The 21,227-nt window shown below is 40.4% G+C and overlaps 1 protein-coding gene and 1 long non-coding RNA gene across 5 annotated transcripts in view; one reads left to right on the top strand and one right to left on the bottom strand.

Annotated features, from left to right (window-relative positions):
- The window catches only part of TECTA (tectorin alpha), a 162,625-nt gene extending 158,409 nt beyond the window's left edge, over nucleotides 1–4,216 (top strand). The window contains exons 27-30 of the mRNA XM_047753968.1: nucleotides 455–617; nucleotides 1,713–1,800; nucleotides 2,114–2,230; nucleotides 3,422–4,216. Of these exons, the coding sequence (XP_047609924.1) occupies nucleotides 455–617; nucleotides 1,713–1,800; nucleotides 2,114–2,230; nucleotides 3,422–3,522 (469 nt within the window). The 3' untranslated portion in view covers nucleotides 3,523–4,216. The remainder of the gene's footprint in view (nucleotides 1–454; nucleotides 618–1,712; nucleotides 1,801–2,113; nucleotides 2,231–3,421) is intronic.
- Nucleotides 1–21,227, bottom strand: part of LOC125111848 (uncharacterized) — an 83,653-nt gene that overhangs the window by 6,417 nt on the left and 56,009 nt on the right. For 2 of the 4 annotated variants that reach the window (XR_007130955.1, XR_007130957.1), the window contains exon 3: nucleotides 512–607. This is a non-coding gene — a long non-coding RNA (uncharacterized LOC125111848). Of the gene's footprint in view, nucleotides 1–511; nucleotides 608–2,009; nucleotides 2,203–21,227 lie in introns of those variants that run through there. The other 2 variants (XR_007130956.1, XR_007130958.1) reach the window with 2 other exon arrangements.

Raw genomic sequence — 21,227 nt, forward strand, 5'->3', positions numbered from 1 at the left:
CCAAAACAAGCCTTCAGCTCACCCGTGACTGCTCTGTTGTCCGCTCCAGCTCCCACCTGTTTTTACTTGGGGGAAGATTTCCCAGTAGGGCTTGAAAAGGGGGCCCCTCCCCAAATTGATAATTAACAGGAGAAAGTACAGAAAACACAAGGACTCATCTTATGTTTGTTAAATTGATATCAGTAAAACACAGCAGTACCAGGGGGAGGAATGAGACACTGACGCGTGGGGAAATTGAGTGCAGGCGCTACAGTCATTTTGGTTTTAGGTGCCGTTAAGATGCTAATTTGAGGCACTGTTTGATGCTTTCCAAACAAACTAGGAAACTCTAAGGGAATCATGACAAATGACAAACCCACGCACTCCCGAGGTCACTTCCGCATGCAAAGGCCTTTTGGCCGTTTGTGATGGTTTTGTATGAAACATGAAAGAGGGTGGCTTTTTTCTTGAACAGGTGTCAGAACATTAAAGACAACACCATCGGCATCGAGGAGAACGGTGTCTCCCTCACCTGTCGCTTTCACGTCACGGTCTTCAAGTTCATTGGGGATTATGACGAAGTCCACCTTCACTGCGCAGTGTCCCTCTGTGATTCAGAAAAGTACTCCTGTAAAATAGTAAGTGATGGTGCGAAAATTCAACGCTTAGCTCTATTTCTCACAGCTCCAGTTTTCCCTGAGTGGGGATCGCGAATGCCAGGCTCTGTGGCTCTTTAGGGTCCTTTAGGACTCATGGCACCGGGCAGTGGCTGAATTGGAGCCATCCTCAGATGCCAGGGAGAGGCAGTCCAACAAGAGAGAGAGCGCGGTAGAATGATGACCATATACTCCTCTGTCTCTGAGATGCCCATCTGTGGTTGGCATGATGCTAGACCAGGGTTTCTCAAACCTCAGCACTACTGACATTTTGGATGGAATGATTCTTTGTTGTGGGGCTGCCCCGTGCTCTGCAGGATGTTTAGCAGGATCCCTGGCCTTTACCCTGATGCCAGAAGTACCTCCTCCCCACTTATAGCACCCAAAATACTTGCTGCCATTTGCAAGGAGTGGGGAACTGGCTCTGTTTGAGAGCCACTCTGCCAGAGTCTCAAGGAGTCAGGCCACCTGCATCTGAAGTGAATGATGGGGCCAAGCTCCACTCCCCGACAGAAGCAAACTCCTGGGCTCAGGCTACGCTTCAGACAGAGGTCATCCCCCCGCCCACCCCAAACCACTCCAGGGCCTGGGGCTTGGAAGGGCTGGGAGGACGTGGTGACACACCAGTCATCTGGTCCATGCCAGGCTTACATCCCCACCATATATGACTGTGTCCCTGGGGTTTATTGCACTGGTACCCGGTCCCTAACATTTAACACTGCAGTTTTATACTTGTCCCATGTTTACAGGATCGAGATGTCAGTGTGTCAGTTATGGTCGGAGCTGCTTACGGATGCTGGTGCTTACATTACTGTCTGATCTGATACAAGATCCTCCTTCCTGGGACAGGAGCCTCTTTGAATCTAATTCTAGTGTGGAGAATATATTTAATTCTGTTCAACATAAAGCCCCGAGTCCCAGTGGGCTCAGTGATCAAGAATGCATTGGTTCTAATTAATCTGAGCCACCGTAGTGCTCGAGGCTGAGCCACTGCCTCTTTTGGAGGTGGAAACGTGGTGAAGAATAAGTTATCAGCTTAATTGTGTGAAATTTTCCCTCCGGTGTTCTGTCTTTCAGAACTGCCCTCAAAATTCCAGGATTGCCACAGATTATACCAAGGAACCTAAAGAGCAGATCATTTCAGTGGGACCTATTAGGAGAAAAAGTATGTATGTATGTTCCCTCAAACAGCCTATAAATGATTAAAGCAGTGGGATTTGAAGGCTTGGGCCAACTCTGGGATGTGTTTGGCTTATGGTATGAATGTGGTGAACAGGGAAGTTGAGGATTCCAGTTTGAGGACCCCAGTCTGAGAAGCCTGCCCGCTTCCCTAATAGCATCTTTTCATGGACTATTAAAGGCTGAGGACAGTACCAGGCTTTTTTTCCTTCCTCTCCTTTCTTTAAAGCTTGGCCCTTAGATACCAGTTGGAGAGTTGGATTGTCTGCAGGTAACTTGTCCATCGGCTCTTTCTTCAGGGCTGGACTGGTGTGAGGACAACGGAGGGTGTGAGCAGATTTGCACAAGCCGGGTGGATGGGCCTCTGTGTAGCTGTGTGACAGGAACCCTGCAGGCGGATGGCAAGAGCTGCAGAGGTGAGCATGCACCCTCCCAACCCTGAACCCCAACTCCCCTCCAGGGTGGACGGCTGGGGACACAGGAAGTTCTTGACCCTGAGAAAGAGGAGTTCTTGTATGAGGCCCCCTTGGTCAGCAGCTGACTCTAGGACTTCAAGAAATTAAGAAGGAAGGATGACGAAAATGCCCGAGGAATTCTAGCATCATCTTTTTTTTTTTTAAAAAAAAAAAAAAACAAAAACTTTTGGAGTTCCCGTTGTGGCGCAGTGGTTAACGAATCCGACTAGGAACCATGAGGTTGCAGGTTCGGTCCCTGCCCTTGCTCAGTGGGTTAAGGATCCAGCGTTGCCGTGAGCTGTGGTGTAGGTTGCAGACACGGCTCGGATCCTGCGTTGCTGTGGCTCTGGCGTAGGCCGGTGGCTACAGCTCCGATTCGACCCCTAGCCTGGGAACCTCCACATGCTGCGAGAGCAGCCCAAGAAATGGCAAAAAGACAAAAAACAAAACAAAACAAAACAAAAACAAAACAAACAAAAAAAAAACTTTGGGTCTTTGCTCTTTTATCTAAAAGATGAAGGTGATTTTGTTTCGTTTTTTAAGGCCACACCCATGGCACATGGAGGTTCCCGGGCTAGGGTTTGAATCAGAGCTGCAGCTGCTGGCCTGTGCCACCGCCACAGCAATGTGGGACGTGAGCCATGACTGTGCTACACCAGAGCTGGGCCACGCCTGATCCTTAACTGACGTCTGAGCGAGGCCAGACGTCAAACCCACGTCCTCATGGATACTAGTCAGGTTCCTTACCACTAAACCACAATGGGAACTCCAAGATGAAGGTGATTTAAAAAACAAAAACAAAAACAAAAAAAAACCCCAAAAATGTATCCAGCCATTTAGGAACCAAATATTGGCCTTTAATCTGGCCACCAAGTCTCCCCAGGTTGTGCCTGGGCCTTGGTGTGAGATCAAGCAAACAAGATTTCCTGCAGTAGCCTTGGCCCATGGTTTCCCTGAGTTAGCAGGACTCTTCCAAGGGTGGGGTTCATTCTGCCTCCTTGCTGCCTCAGTCAACGCCATATGGATAAAGTGGGTTCTTGGCAATGAAGAAAGTCGGTTCCTGTATTTGAATACTGCAGAGATGTCCGACCCACATCAAACAGGTATATATTTTTTTCCATAGGACTTAACCACGTCTCTCTCTGTTCACAGCCTCTAATTCTTCCATTGAACTTCAAATTTGGACGCTGCTGCTCCTCATGACCCAGATTTCATTATGGCGTTTTGTCTATAAATCAGGCATGACCTCATAATTAACTCCAGGTTGCTAAATATGAAGTGCTGTCATTTACTCACTTCACCTCCCTGTAGGATAAAAGGTGTGTGCCCTTAAGTCAAAACCTGTTTGAAATTGTCCACTATCTCAAAGTGATGCCACCTGCCCCCAATGGTCAGCGTTCCAGAAAAGAGGGAGACGCTACGCTCCTCTTTCAAAGTAAGCCACGGGGCTTCTAAAGGCAGATTTCCTGCCTCCTCTTTCCAAACAGTTGTCACTAGAAACTGGTTCACAAGAAAAACGGAGGAAATGGAAGGAAGAGATTCTGGTTAGACAAGTCTGTCCTGAAATCTGACCAGAGACATCTGTCCAACAAATGCTGTTTCTGGATCAGTTTATACAGAGACAGGGCCTATTGGGACGATATTAAACATTGAGAAGCAGTGATTGGAGGTTTTGCCTCTGAGGAAGTTCTCCGATGTTTGGAAGCATCTGACCTCTGAGACGTCTGTGCTACCCTCCCCACCGCCCATTCATACAGAACCCCTTCCCTGCCCTCGTGTCCTCCAGCCTCGCCATGGCCGCGTGGCCACTGCGTATACTGTTTTGGGACCTGGGGAACCCCCCCTCACCCGTCCCCTCAGACCCCAACTCTTCTCTTTTACAAATCAACCAAGTAATTTTTCATGTGTTTTATGCTTAAATAAACTTTGTGTTCAATTATTTCATTACTTGGTGGCTAGAATCATTCTTATCGATGTTAAGCTTTGCACATGAAATAGCATGCTCTGATTTGGAAAAAAAAAAAAAAAAAAGCAACAGCAGCAGCAATGGGGCAGGTAAGTGCTGCTGGCCAGAGCTTTAATGCGTTTTGTTATGAGTCTGTTTATACGGACAGCGCATTGGTGGGGTGTTGGTTAAGGGGCTTTTTGGAGTTTGAGAAGCAGTACCTGGTACAAAACCCCACATAACTACAAAATGGAGGGTCTGGTAAATATATCCTGGGTGCCGCCCTTTTGAAAGTTAAAAACAAAGTCAACTCCACTTCAAGTTTATGTTGAAGTTGTTTCGGATTTCAGCTGATGGCATTTTTGTCCTTGTCTGGGAACTCTGGGAAACGCCTCGCAGCAATCCCAGCATCCTTGATGGGTGGGTGTGGGTACGATTCCTACCCTCTTATGTATAAAAGGCATCTCATCACACCGTCCCTGGGCTGGGGAAGCAGGGTGTAGACTGAGTTTGCAGCGAACAGCTTTGATCTCCCGCTGCAGGAAGGGCCCACAGGCTCTAGCTGGGCAGTCGGAGCTGCTGTGCAGCCAGGAGAACAGGCGGTATTGATAGAGGAAAACATGCATCTGTTTCAACTTGGACGTCTTAGGAGCTCTGGGGGAAATGCTGAACATTGAGATGGATTAAGCACTTAAGCCATCTATTCCAGATGAGACACAGTACCTCCCCGTGATGGAAATTCATGTTAGGCACGTGTTCTTTTCTCATCTGAAAACCTCAACTCCAAGCTCCCCCACTTCACAATCAGCAGATTCAGAGCTAAGGCTCCATTTTCCTTTCCACGGTCTAAGGTGTTCACAGTCAGATTCGGAATTTATTTCTTTTACTTGATTTCCCTAGATGAATTTTAACTGAAGACATATAAGGAAGAGAAGTTTTCATATTTAGTAACTTCTCTTTATTGATTTCTCATTTCAAAGTCACTCAAAGTTTCTAAATTGAAGACTATAATCGTTTTTTAGATTTTTAATTAAATCCCTTCTTGTTGAACTTGTATTCTTGGACCCAAGTTCTCTCACTTGGTTGACATCCTTGTCTGTCATCAGGATAACATGGTGTGGAGCCAAAGTAGAAAACCTCAGAACCTCAGTGGCATAAACAGCAAAGGTTTCCCACTTGCTCACTCCAGGGGTGCTGATCCTGACTCCCACCCTGGGCGGGGGGTTGGGGGAGACGTCATCATCATCTTTTTTCCTCTCAGCAGAATTTACTGAACAATGTATCCTTTGTCCTGAAGTACCACTTTTATCCTACATCCAATTCAGTCTCTGCAGTTCTGTTTGTGAGCTCCGGATTCCCTTCCATTGTTTCTGTTACTGTGTCAGAATCACATTTTATCCAGATATAACTGAATATAACATGATGTTGCAGGTGTACAACATAATGATGCGATAGATGTATATACTAGGAAACAATCATCACAGTAAGTCTAGTTTACACCCATAGCCATACATACATTTTTTTCCCCTGTGATGAGAACTTTTAAGATCTGTGGCAACTTTCACATATGCAGTACCATATTGTTAACTTAGTCACCATGCTGTAATTACACCCCCAGAATGTATTCATTTTATAACTGGAAGTTTGTATCTTTTGACTCTCTTCATCCATTTCACCCTGCCTCTAGCAACCACCAGTCTGTTCTATGTATCCATGAATTCATTTTTCTGTTTTGTTATTTTTAGATTCCACATATAAATGAGATCATATAGTATTTGTCTTTCTCTGTCTTGACTTCACTTAGTATACTATCTTCAAGGTCCATCCATGTTGTTGCAAACGACAGGGTTTCCTTTTTATGGCCAAATAATATTCCATTGTATATATGTTCATAGCACATCTTCTTTATCCATTCATCCATCGATGGACACTTAGGTTGTTTCCATACGTTGACTATTGTAAATAATGCTGCAATGAGCATGGGAGTGCAGATACCATTTCGAGTTAGTGTTTTCATCTCCTTTGGATAAATGCCCAGAAGTGGAATTGCTGGACATATGGTATTTCTAGCTTTAGATTTTTTGAGGAACTTCCATATTGTTTTCCATAGTGGCTGCACCAACTTAAATTCCCACCAATCAAGGGTTCCCCTTTCCTCACACCCTCTCCAACACTTGTTATTTCTTGATACTTCACTAGCTTTTGATGCTGCCAGCTCAGCATGAGGCTTCAGGGCTCACCTCAGCAAGGGGGAGAGAATCACATCCCAGAAGGGACACAGGACACTTATGTTACCATGTCACTGGCCAAAGAAAGGTACGTGCCTGCAACTAACTTTCAGAGAGCAGGGAACTGCAAACTTCCGGGGAGCCTGGGAGAGAGAAGAACTGGAAACCTGTGCTGATGGCTGCCAAGCGGTCCTTGAATCAATCACGCCTATCTTTGTTAAAGAGAAATAACAAAGACCCAGAAAAGCTATGGAACGAAAAGCAAACGCCCCTTAGCTGACTGTCTGCAAGGCAGAAGAACTGGAAGGTAATTCTGACCCTTTTACTAACTGAATTCTCTGCTTGAAATAAATCGTTTGATATCATAATACCTTAACTTTCTTTTCTATAAAATGAGAACTTTAAGCTTCTTTTAAACTATTCTTGGGTTAGAAAATGACACTATACAAACATAAACCACATGATAGCATATATTTGGATAACTCTAGAACCTTGCCTTCTCCTGCCACTCAAAAAGATTTGCCCCAAGAAAGAGGGGCGGGAGGAAGCCTGTGTTCAGCAAAGGTTAAAAAGGAAGTTAATTGGGAATCTTATTAACTTGGTATTTCTCTGATATCAAAAGAAACAACATCTTGGGGTCTGGCATTTCTGACAAATGGGAATTCTATAATTAGCTTCTTAACCAGTAGTATGTGCTCTATTCAAAATCCTAGTGCCAAAACTTGAGAGCACGAATTGTTTCACATTGTCTAATATTCTAGCTATTTTTGGAACCATGTGACATTTAGTGAGAGCTTGAAATCTAATAAAACTTATTTCAACCAAAGAAATTAAGTAATTGTCAAAAAATGACTATCAGGAAAAAAGAATGGCTATACAGATAGGTACAACTGATTCACTTTGATATACACCTGAAACTAACACAACATTGTAAATCAACTCTACTCCAACAGAATTTTTTAAAAAGACAATCATACAAACTTAAGAGTAATAAAGAATTATGTCTTGTCTTTACTAATTCTGAATTAATTTAGCATCAACCCCATTCTGAACCTTCCAGCCTCTCTCCTTAAATTCAGAGGATTTTTACACCCCATATTGCATTGCGGTTTGGTCCTGGTTAGGGGAACCGTTTTCCATGCCCTGACTGGCATCTGCAACACAACTCAGTGAAAAGGAAAATCAAACAGCACCCTCTAGTGTTCATTTTTATTTTTGCATGAAACCCAAATGTATATTGAACCACACCAATCAAAATACGATTTCTCCTCCTCCTTGAAACCTTAGATGCAGAACATTACCAGAATATAGCTTTGGAAAACACGTCAAATGCCAAGGACATTTCTGGAGAACAGTGTGAGATTTATTCTTATGCACACAGTAAGCATCATTCCAGGGAAATACCAGTTCTTGGCATCCCATGCAAATTTTGCCCTTAATATCCATTTCTCTATCGTGTTAACGAAAATAGCTGTCGAGAAAAATTAAGTATCTCTTTAAAATGTTGAGAAATAAACAATCTGATAAAAAAAAAGCCATGAAATATTTAGCGGTCTTTCTTTTCCCCCAGCAGAATGTGAAATACTTTCTTATGCATCTAAAGCATGACAACCATAACTCTGGTCTGACTAATGGAAGGCTCTGTTTGTGATGGTTTAATTATGTTTGCTGAAATATGACTCTCATATAAGACAACATCTCCATGGCAGAGGGACAGATCTCTGGGTCTATAGATAGAAATAAAACACAAAAGACTCATCGTTCCATGAAGAACTCGGCAATCAAATTCTATTTGCTAAGGAAACAAATGAAGGGAGAATGATGTTCACTGCATGTTTTGCTGTGTTTCTGTTTGCATGTGGCCTCTGGGCTAGTTACTATTTTATTCATTAGCGTAAAATATTGATGATGAAATAGTTTTGAAATCCAGCCATTCTCTCATCAGATGAAATAACAATACCTTATGCTCATGGGCATCTTTCATAATGAATGTTTTCCTACCTGTATTTACTATTGTTCAATCATAAATCATGCCAAGTTTTGACAGAGCAATCAGAGGGAAAGCGTTAGGTTGAAGTTATAATAGCACAAAGTACTAACTAAAGAAAAACGCAAACCCACACATATATGTGTGCTTGTGCTTATGGGTTTACTTAGTAATTTCCAACTGCTAATGAGACATATGAGAATGACAGCAGTCTTTTCAGCCTTTTGTGCCTTTTAAGAACAAGGAAACTGTGACATATAAGTTTTGACTCTGCCCCCCACCCAACTCCTGAGTGTCTTTGGGGAATAGTAGATAAAAATCTACTGCAATGACCCTATTTTAGTTGGGCAATATATATATAATTTTACTGAAAGGTATAACATATTTAATCAATTTCGGTCTTGAAAGCCTTTGCACTGGATCTATCTAGAACTCATATCATTTCTCTGATTTAAACACTCGATTCACACAGAAATATGCTCTTAAGCTAATTAGATGTTAATCAAAGACAAAAAAATGCATGGTTCCTAGCATTTTCCTCTTATCTGCCACTTTCTCAGTGCAATTAGCTATCCTGGGCCTTAAACGTAGTTTACACATCTCGGTGAATCATTGAAATCAAGGAGTTACAAGTGCCTGTTCAATGATGCTCTCCAGGAGTCTCTGAGTCAATGACTGCAAAATGCTATTAAGGGGCATCGACATCTCTACAAAGGAGGGCACCAGCTTTTCTCAAGAGTCCTGATCAGAAAGCAATTTGGCAAACTAATTCGACAAGGGAAAATGATTGGAACATATAATGTGAAAGTGTCTAGGTGTTGTACCAGACTATTGAAGGCATAAAATGAAAAGAAGATCGGAGGATAGCGCCAAACACATTTTTTTTTTTTGCCCTAAAAAAGCCACAGATTCTAAATGCTTACTTTGAAACTCTAAGATGGGAGTGGAAACATTCTAAATATTAATTCAAGATCTGCAGAATCTAGAGATGTTTGGACCCTGTAAAATTTTTAATGATTTTTATTTTTTCCTTTATAGTTGGTTTACAGTGCCTGTCAATTTTCTACTATACAGCAAAGTGACCCAGTCACACATACATATATACATTCTTTTTTTTTTTTTTTGTCTTTTTAGGGCCGCACCCGCGGCATATGGAGGTTCCCAGGCTAGGGGTCTAATCAGAGCTGTAGTTGATGGCCTACACCAGAGCCACAGCAACACGGGATCCGAGCCACGTCTGCAACCTACACCACAGCTCACAGCAACGCTGGATCCTTAACCCACTGAGCGAACCCAGGGATCAAACCCGCAACCTCATGGTTTTTAGTCGGATTAGTTTCTGCTGTGTCACAACAGTAACTCCATATACATTCTTTTTCTCACATTATCTTCCATCATGTTCCATCACAAGTGACTAGATATAGTTCCCAGTGCTACACAGCAGGATCTCATTGCTTATCCATTCCAAAGGCAATAGGGTCCCTATGGATTTTTTTCACATCTCCATGTGTTAACATTTTCTAATTGTACTTCTGACCTTTTGGTATTTCTCATAAATAATTACATTCATTATTTAGTTAGTTCCATCTAGTTCTTTACATGGAAATCATGAAGTAAGTCAACAGAGGGAGATAAATAAATCTTACCACCTTTATATCTCAACCCCCACCCCCAACCCCGGACCACAGTGAACAGTTTAAGCCAATGACTACAATCTGTTTAAATGCACACAATTTAGCCAAATTGGCCAGAAAGCACAGGCTGCCTAATCCCAGGGAAACACATCTCCACATAAAACTCTAAATATTTTTTATTTTAGAAAAGCCAGTTTATGACAAGCACAACAAATGAGGACTTTGTTTTATTTCTTGGTGTTTTACTCTGGAAACACAAATTCACCAAATGTCTACTTTCTGGGGAGGCCCCCAAAGAGGCAACTGTGAGTTCTACAGCTACATCAGTCTGAACATTTTATATTTCCTCTGCCTTAGAATTTTCCACACTGGGCTGGCAGGATGAAACTATAAAATTTAAAACTGGATGGTGATTTGAAAATTTTCAAAATAAAATGTTGTAAAATGTATGGGCGTCTTTCTAAGCCTTCTATCAAAAAGTGTCATTCTAAGGTGTTCAAACATTACAGAACCAACAACAAAATGTCCTATCTTTCAGTCTAATCTTAGAAGCGAGTTCTTTAAATGTCACATTCAAAACATATATGGATCACTGGCAAAGCACAACCCTATGGCAGTTTTATTCTTATAAACAACAGAAAATGCACACCAATTCCTACATTATTTATTCCAATCCTATTCTGGATTTTTCCCTCTCAACAGAAGAATACAATGCATACAGGTTAGAAAAATGAGAGTGGCATGACCTTTCAGTTTTGTGAAGGACAAGAAGCCTTCACTCCAACATGTAAGAAAGTGCAGCTGAGGACAGTAGAGAGAAGAAGGCACATGGGTCAGGCTTGACCCTTGCTTCTCATGGACCTCAAGAGACCCAGGTTGGAGTTCCAGTTATGGCTCAGTGGATTAAGAACCCAACTGGTATGTCTGAGGATTTGGGTTTGACTCATGGCCTTAAGGATACGGCATTGCTGCAAGCTGTGGTGTAGGTGGCGGATGTGGCTTGTCGGATCAGATGTTGTGTGGTTGTGGCGTAGGCTGGTGGCTATGGCTTTGATTCAACCCTTAGCCTGGGAACTTCCATATTCCATGGGTGAGGCCAGAAAGAGAGACAGACAGACAGACCAGACCGACTGACCCAGGTCGACCAGATGCCATCAAAGGTAACTTCCCCTTCCAAAAATGTCAAGAAAAGGAAGTTTTACAAAAATTCCTAAGCAGATTTCATCAAAAGGTAGGAGAAAATGGTCTTAATTCTCATTCTGAGATCCTTGGAAATACTCTAAGGAGAACCATGACTCCCTCAGATTTAATTCAGTGGGTAAAAATCTAATGGAACCTTGAACCAAGAAATGAAATATAAAGAGAGGATTACCCTGAGGAAGAAAGTTTGGCTTTAATAAACTATTCCTTGTAGACACTGAGCAATGTATAGGAAAGAACAAAGTGTCTTGATGCAATTACCTTCAGAAGAAATGCATGATTTCATTTTTAAAAAACTCACTAAACTGTTACCTTGAACAAGTAAATAAATATTAAACCCAATCCATAAGATACATAAGAAATACCAATAATCTTCCCATAGGATATTGTAAAACGGTTTTCTTGGCCATTCTCTTCTGCCTAAGTCCCAGTCAAGGGTAGCTAAGATCCTGTTTATTCTACAGTTGTGTGTATGTGTGTGTGTGTGTGTGTGCATACAATTTCAGAGTTGTAAGAGAAGAATCTCATTATGATGACTTTTAAAATCTGTAATATTATCTCTGAGCCTTTCGTCTCCAAAACATGTAAATATTTAGCAAAAGGTCTATTTAATTTCTCCTGAGTTAGATGAGGAATCTGTTGTTCAAAATCTATTCAACTCCATTTGCTACGCTTTCAGATTTTCAACAACAACAAAAATTCTGTGGTTCCCTCTGCCAGTTTGTCTAGTTTGTCACGATAGCATCCAAAACCTGAGAGACAGAAAAGAGATTCTGAGGTTTTTCTTATGAGAGAAATATGGTCCTCTCAAACTGATCTCAAAGAAAAACGGGACCCAAGACTTTCACTAAACCATGTGAAATAGAGCCCTTGACAAATCCTGGGAAGCAAAGTCCTCAGAGGCAAAAAAAAAAAAAAAAAAAGGGAAATTTTCTACCCCTAAATATCAGTATATGTTTGTTTTACTTGGTTATTGTTATCGTAGACAGAATGAATGAGTTGAACTACTTCTCTTTAAAAGTAATTTGGAAAAAAAATGTATATTGACCTATTTCTCTTGTATATTCCTCAAAGCTTCTTGGGATATGTAAACTCAGGAGATAAACAAATTCCAAGAAGGGAACTGACTTTACACTGGGACTGCAGCTGTCCTTGGCAAAAACACATAAACTCGATGAAAATTAGGAAACCGGTTCATCAAGACTTAGGGGCTGCCTGTGGATTCCCAGGATGCCCCTGCAGAGGCAACTCTCTTGCCTAGTTCCAGCCTCTACCTTTAGTCTTTGATGACGTGGCGTGTCAATCCAGCTCACCCAAACCATATCAGAATTTAGACATAGTTTAATAATAATTAAAAAAAAGAACCCTGGTTAGTTAACCCTGAAGATTAGAGGTTTTGGTTAACTGAAGAATTAAGTTGTTGCTTTTTTTTTTTAAGAACCGTGGTTATTATTTACTCACTATCTACCAACCCTGTGGTGAGGGCTTCTCATCTATTTCCTTTATTCCTCCTAAATAACCCTAAGAAATCATTCTTTTCCTGTTTTATAGAGGGTGGTCTAAAGAGGTTAAGTAACTTGCCCAAAGTCATTATATTTGATTTCACAGAACAGTTGATAAAATTGAGAGAATTATTCTAAGGGATCTTGTCTAGGCATCTTAGGAAACAAAATACCAAACATGGCAGGTGTCCTTTTTACCGAATATCACTAGGATAGGGGTCAATCAAGTACTCTGTTGTCCTTGGAGGGTTATCACTATGGATTGTAAGGTTTTAAAAGAATTTTAGACTTTCAAACTAAAATTAATTTTACACTAAAACTCCACTAAACATCAACTGATTTTACTCCTAGCCCCATTGCTCAGAACACAGATTCTGCAGTCAGACAGATTTAGGTTTGGGTCCTAGCTTCACCACTAACTAGTAAGACATACTTCATTCATTCTTTCATAGCTCAAACATTTATTGATTGCTTGCCTTGTATCAGGCATTGGTCTATCACTCTAGATGAAAACTGATAAAGAAGTAATTTCCAAAGGAGAAAAGTCCTATGAGAAAAGGCAAGTAGGGCATTATGGGGTGGGGGAATGGGGGTAGAAGATTCATTTAGGTACAGTGGTCAAGCAGGCCTTCTGAGGGGTGTCATGTCAGCTGAGATTTGTGGGAAAAGAAGGAACCAGGTAAGCACGAAGGAGGAAGTGTCAGGAGAGGCATTTCAGACAGAGGCCAGAGCAAAGGCACCGTCCTGAGCTTGAGAGGAGCATTTCAGGGATGAGGAGGGGCTGGTGTTCACATTAGGGTTCACTCTTGGGGGCGTACATTCTATCACAAATATATGATGACAGATACCCACCTTTACAGTATTATACAGGACAGTCTCATTGCCCTAAAACTCTCTGTGCTCTGCCTATTTACCCCACCAATTTACATGACAAATAATCACTCCAAATACTCTAGGGAGAGTGTATCTGCAAAGAGAAAGAGAGGCAGCAGCAAGATCAAGTGATGGTTCTACAGGGCTGGATGGTTGGCCAAAGCCCAGGAACAGAAGCTCTGGGAAGAAACAGATAACTCTGAGCTCTATTTTGGTAGAAGAGGCTAGGGGACTAAGTCATACATTGGACTTGGAGACAGAGAAAAGATAGAAATCAAAACTGTTTCTGATTTGTACAACGGGGTGGATGATGATATCATTTACTGAAATGGAAAAAAAGCGAGAAATAGTTTCAGGCAAAAAATCGACTGTTCAGTTTGGTGCATGTTGAGCATGGGATATCTGTAAGAGATCCAAGTAGAGGTGTCACGTAGGCAGGAAGATATGACAGGAGCTTGTCAGACTAGTCTGGGATGGTGATAAACCAAATATAGGAATCCTATATATTTAGATGGCATTTAAGCAGAGGACAGAATTTGAGAGAGCAAGAGAGAGAGAATAGAAGGGACCTCACTCTCAATGGGCCTGAAAATCTTCAGGATCAAAATTTAGAGGTTAAGGGAGTTACATGGTGGCCTAGCGGTTGAGGATCATGGCTTCTTACTGCTGTGGCTCAGGTCACTGCTGTGGGTGGCATGGACTCCATCCCTGGCCTGGGAATTTCTGCATGCCGTGGGTTCAATGCCCCCCCTCCAATTCTATTTTATGACTTCTTAATTTATTTATTTATTTTTTTGTCTTTTTAGGGCCATATCCATGGCATATGCAAGTTCCCAGGCTAAAGGTCGAATTGGAGCCATGGCTGCCAGTCTATACCACAGCCACAGCAATACCAGATCCGAGCTGCATCTGAGATCTGTGCCACAGCTTGCAGCAACACTGGATCCTTAACCCAATGAGTAAGGCCAGGGATCGAACCTGCATCCTCATGGATACTAGTCAGGTTCTTAACTTACTGAGCCACAATGGGAACTCCCTTCCCCCAACCCCAAATTTTAGAGGTTAGGAAGAGAGGGAGAAATGACCAGAGGAAAAAGAAAAAATAGCCAGAAAAAAGTCAAGGAAAACTCAAGACGAAGTGTAGCTGATACCAAGGAAAGAGAATATTTCAAACAGGATGGAGTGGCCAACCATATTGAGGGCAAAAAAGATATTAGGCAAGTTATTCACCCTTTCTGAGAATCTGCAAAATCTATAAAATAATAATAATACCACTCATGCCCTATGCTTGTTCAAAGTACTTAGCAAAACGACAAATCTAAGGTACTTAACATGGGGCTCTGTACATAATAAGTATACAGCAGAGTTTTTTCTTCAATCTTCATTATCTCAGTGTCTTCTATTATCACTGTACTGTGCAGACGAGAAGTTAGCAGAGGATTGTGTTTATAAGAATGATAATCAAACTGGATTTTAGTATTTCTCTTTCCTTACTGACATTACCTATCATTAAAAAGACGCGAGAATAAATTTCTGCTTGTAGTGAAACATTGCTTTTCAGAGTCAATGAGAGCATGTACCATTAATTACTTTGAAACCTGTTTTACTTCCCTAATGCCCTTTGGCTGTCCTATAAAGTATATGAGTGGCTTCTTTCCCCCCCAATTAATTTTAACTGCAACCTGTGGAGGGACAAAATCAGCCAAGTGATTAACATCTTAAGAATACTAGCCCACTTACTGTAAAAGCTTTGATATAGATACCTCTTATGGGAATATTCTCCAAAAAGCTTGCTGCTGTTTCTGAATGCTGAAGTACTGTCTAAAGGGAAAAGAATTGAGCATGCAAGCTTTCCAAAAAGGCATGAGACATTAAAAGCTATTAAAAACAGCGAAGCATTAATGAAAAGAAAATGAGCAGCTTTCATTTATTAAAAATTATGTAAACACACTCATTTCAGACCCATTATTACTGCACTTGGATAATTTTGCTAAATGTTATCAGCAGGTAGAACTATAAGACGAGAAATTGCTCTTAACGGCACTTAAAAATAGAAAAATAGAAACTTCTTTTCAAAATCGTGATCCTCACAAAATTCTATCAAGACTAGTTGGACTTGCTGCACGTGTGGTCCTAAAAAAAAAAAAAAAACACTTGCTGGACTGATGACAATCAAATCAATAATCACTTTACCTATGAAAATTCAACCAATGAAAATTTAAAGATTAAAATAAATTTTCTAAGAATTCAAGAGAAATTGAAGAAAGATTGCTCCTCTATCATTCTTCAGACTGAATACTTGGAAAATTTCCCCAAATAATTAAAAAGATGCATCTCAATCCTTGTATGATGCCACAGAAACCACTATATAAGCAAAAATAACAGGTAAGTCTCCATAAAAAAGCTTTTTAATTTGTTAGTATTTACCCAGTGAATATGGAATGAGTGGATAAGTACCCATGAAAGAGAAAGAGAAATAGCCATGTAATATGAATTGGATACTTGAAACCTAATTCTGATTATTGGGGCATGAATGAGCTTAAGCTTAAGCTGACCTTTGGTCCTTTTGGTCCCTTTGACCTTTTGGTCCCTTCTAGCTACTCACATTCTTTTCTCCTCTCATCCATGTATCTATTCGCTCACACCCTCTTCTTTTCTTTCCTCTCATCATATTCCAACAACTCTTTAAGGAAATAACAGAAATAGAGAAATAACCTCCAAATAGCATTATTTAGAAGTAGGTGAGGAAAAAACGGGGAAGAATATAAAATAGTGTGAAAAATTATATGCTTTTTTGCATGTCATGAAATTCTACATAGGTGCTAAGGAAGTGCCACTAATTTGGTTCTAAGTTGCCTGGCAAACAATGCAAAGTCACTCAACTGAGTGTCTATTAAAGAAACAGAATGCCTAGGATAAGTGTTGAGAGAGAAAAAGAGGTATAATCTAATCACTTAGGGAGTCCAACTGATGACTCACTTCTTCTGTTGGGATCTACATATTCGTGGGAGGTATCTTTTGTCAGTTGTGACAGCCATTTAAACCCAGTATCAAAATAAATTGAATTAGAAGCCGACCGTCAAACCATGGTATTATAAAAAATAGCATAATTATTCCTTATATTTGGAGCAGAAAGAACTCTCTCCTAAGTGCTCTCACAAGGAGAAGTAACACACGGTACAGAATTACAGCCTAAGAAGTCACCATTTATTGAGTGTGCCCTTTGTCCGGGGCTTTATGATCTGCCCTCTCCATAGATTGTATCATTAATGACAGCATCATCCCAGTTGCTGGCACGAATTTCAAAGGGCCGTTTCTTTCTGGCAGGGCCCCTTAATGGCATCATGCCCAAGTCCAATTCAGTCAAAGCCCTTCTGCACAGTCTGGGGACACAGCTCGCTGAAGAGGTGGCTTGATTGTTGTCTACACTTAGAGCCAAATGGTGGCAGGTGAACTACTTTTACCAGAATAGCCTGGAGTGTGTATTAAAAATGCATGTTCTGGGGCCCTTTCCACACTAACTCGACAGAAGCCTGGGGGTATGTCCAGAAGACAGCATGTGCTGTCTTTTAAACATGGGTTTGGGTGAGCCTCAGTCACCCTTGGTTACAGAAGTGCTGCCAAATGGGTTCTTCAGCAGAGTCCTCCAAATGTTTTGGTTGCCCACTCATTCTGAGCAGGCCTCCTCAATGTACAAGGTAGATAGCAGTGCTGGTTTATTAATATATTATGTATATTATAAAGCGTATATTTCTGAAGATGAGGTTTTCTTTTCTTTTTTTTTTTTTAACTGCTCCTCCTGTGTCATATGGAAATTCCCAGGCTAGAGGTTGAATCCACAGCTACAGGCCTACACTACAGCCACAGCCACTTGGGATCTGAGCTGCAGCTTCAACCTATCTGGAGGCTGGTGGCAACATAGGATCCTCAACCTACTGAGTGAGGCCAGGGACTGAACCCACATACTCACCGACACAGTGTCAGGTTCTTAACCCACTGAGCCACAACGGGAATTCCTAAGATGAGGTTTTAAATAATTATTGTGTAGTAATATCTTAGTAAGTACAAAGTGATAGAATAAACTTTGCTATTTTTGAAACATTTAGATATTTTCCCAGAATTCTATAATCTTCAGGCAAATGCCAGCAAATTAATGGGTTTTCTAGCGTTAATGTTATTTTTTGCTTATGAATATGATTTCTAATTTATTTAAGAACTTTGAGACACATGTTTGTAAATAATCAAAGAAAGTGTCCAAATACTTGCAGAGCTGTGAATGTTTAATGAAAATTTTTGTTGTGAAATAGATTATATACACGAGAGTGTATAAAGATAAATAAACAATCATAATAACTGCACACTCATATACTAACCACAGGTCACAAAATAGAATATTACCAGTACACAGGCTGAAACCTCCTTGTACGGCTCTCCTCAGTCAAATCTATGCACATAACCCTCCTCAAGTAACCATTATCTTTTAAATCATACATCTTTTTCTCCTTTCAGTTTTACCACCTATATATGTAACCCCGAACAATATATTACTTCCCTTTTCCTTGTTTAAATTGATTACAAAATAGATCATACTGTATGTATTTATCAGCTTGCTTTTTTCACTCAACACCATCATTTTGAGATTTATCTATACTAATGTATGTAGCTCTAGTTCCTTATTTTTTACTTCTGTATATAATCATCCTTGGTATCCTTGGGGAATTGGTTTCAGGACCCCCCCTCAGATATCCAAATCCACACATGCTCAAGTCCCTTAGGTAAAATAGTGTAGTATAATGGTGTAGTATTTGCAGATAACCTACCTATTCACATCCTTTCCGGTACATCTAGATTACTTAAAATAACTACTACAATGTAAATGCTATGTAAATAGTTGTAAATACAATGTAAATGCAGTGTAAATAGTTGCAAATATGTAAATACTGTGTAAATAATTGCCAACTGGCAGCAAATTCAAGTTTTGCATTTTGAAACTTTCTGGAATTTTTTTCGGAATATTTTCAATCCATGATTGATTGAATCTGCAAATGTAGAAGCCACCAAGGATACAGAGGGCCAATGGTAATACTCCATTACAGGAAAAAAAATACAATTTATTTACTATTCTATTACAGAAGGGCATTTGAATTGCATCACACTATTTTTTTTTTGTCTTTTTTTTTAGGGCCACACACACAGCATATGGAGGTTCCCAGACAAGGGGTTGAATCACAGCTGTAGCCTACATCACAGCCTATACCACAGACACACCACATCTGTGACCCACATCACAGCTCACGACATCAACACTTAACCCACTGAGCGAGGCTAGGGATTGAGCCTGCACCCTCATGGATGCTAGTCAGAATCGTTTCCACAGAGCCACTACGGGAACTCCCACATCACACTATTTTTTTTTTACTATTGTTACCAACAGTGCTGCCAAGCACATTTTTGCTTCTCAAGGTACATATCCTGGAGTGAATATGCTGAGTCAAGGGGGTTGTTCAATTTTACAAGGTAATGCCAACCAACGGTTTCCCAAAGTGATTGCATCCATTCCTTCTGTGAACCACCTGTGAGAGCTGCCTTTGCTTGGCTTCCTTGCTCCAACTTGGTTTTGTACTCTTTTTACTGCTACTTTTTACTTTTACTCTTTTTACTATTGAATGTGAAGCAGTATATTGTATTTTTGATATGTTTTCTATACTATTAAGGTTAAGTATCTTCACATGCATCTATGAGTCATTTTTGTTTCTTCTTCTGTGCCATCTGTTTATGTCGTTTGCTCATTTTTTTCTGATAAATTCTCATTCTTACTGATTTGTAGAATTCTTTTATATCCTGGATTCTAATCTTTAATATTACATATGTCAAAAATATCTTCTCCCAATTTGTGACCTGTTTTTATTCTATTTCCTTGTAAAGAATACACATTCTTTTTTTAATTTTTAAAAATTTCGTTGTGTTCCTTTTATTACTCAATGAATTTTATTACATTTATAGTTGTACAACAATCATCACAACCCAATTTTATAGCATTTCCATCCCAAACCCCCAGTGCATCCCCCTACAGCACAACCTACCTTATTTGGAAACCATAAATTTTCAAAGTCTGTGAGTCAGTATCTGTTCTGCAAAGAAGTTCATTGTGTCCTTTTTTATGATTCCACATGTAAGTGATAGCATATGATGTTGCTGTCTCACTGTCTGACTGACTTCACTTAGCATGATAATTTCTAGGTCCATCCATGTTGCTACAAATGCTGTTACTTCTTTCCTTTTAATGGCTGAGTATTATTCCATTGTGTAGATGTACCACATCTTCCTTATCCACTCCTCTGTCAACAGACATTTATGTTGTTTCCATGTCTTAGCTATTGTATATACTGCTGCAATGAACACTGGCGTACATGTACCTTTTTGAGTCATGGTTTTTTCCCTGGATAGATGCCCAGGAGTGGGACTTCTGGACCAAATGGTTGTAGTTGGTTAGTGGCATCTGTGTGTGTATGTCTTAAGAAATCCTTTCTTACCTCAAGTTTATAAAGCTTTTCTCCTAAAAGTTTTAAAATTTCAAGTTTTATATTTAAGTCTTTAAGCTACTAGGATTGATTTTTATGCAAGATTGGGATATACTTTTCATTTGCTAGCACATAGCCCAAGCACCATTCATTTGTAGAATCATCCTCTCTCCATTGTTGTGCAATGCCTGCTTTATGTATATGGACTTTTTTTTTTCTTTTCTGGCTGCCCTGTGGCATATGGAGTTCCTGGGCCAGGGATCAGAGCCAAGCCACAGTTTCAACCTAAACCACAGCTACAGCAATGTAGGATCCTTAACCCACTATGCCAGGCCAGGGATCGAATCTGCATCCCGGTGCTCCTAAGATACTGCTGATCCTGTTGTGCCACAGTGGGAACTCCTGCATGAATTATTTTTTAGCTATTTTAGCTGTTGGCCTGTTTATTTATCCCTGCCCTAAACCCACAATGTCTTGATTACTTATAGCTTTATCCTAAATCTTTATTTTTTGGCCACACCCAGGGCAGTTCCCAGGCCAAGGATCCAACACGTGCCACAGCAGCAACCAGAGCCAGAGCAGTGACAATGCCAGATCCGTAACCCGCTGAGTCACCAGGGAACTCCTATAATAAATCTTGATACCCAGAAGAATATATCCTTCTATTTCATTCTTTCTATCAAGAGTGGCTTGAATATTCTTAGGTATTTACTCTTCCATATAAATTTCAGCATATATATTTGCTCTTCCATATAAATCTATATAAGCAAAAGTAATAAATTTCTCCAAACAAAACAACACAAAAAAAAACCTGTTGGGATTCTGACTGGGATTGCACTGAATCCAAAGATCCATCTGAGAACTGACATGTTTATAATATTGAGATTTCCTACTCATGAAGATAGTATTCTGTTTGTTTAGATTTTTGATAATTTTCCAAGTATTCGCAATTTTTTTTCTCAAGGTTTCACGTCTTTAAAAAATTCCTAGGTATTTTATTGTTGTTGTTATACAAATGATATTTGTTTCTGAATACATTACTTAATTGCTTCTGATATGCTGAAATAC

The sequence above is a fragment of the Phacochoerus africanus genome, chromosome 11 (assembly GCF_016906955.1).
Source record: "Phacochoerus africanus isolate WHEZ1 chromosome 11, ROS_Pafr_v1, whole genome shotgun sequence".
Taxonomy (NCBI): domain Eukaryota; kingdom Metazoa; phylum Chordata; class Mammalia; order Artiodactyla; family Suidae; genus Phacochoerus; species Phacochoerus africanus.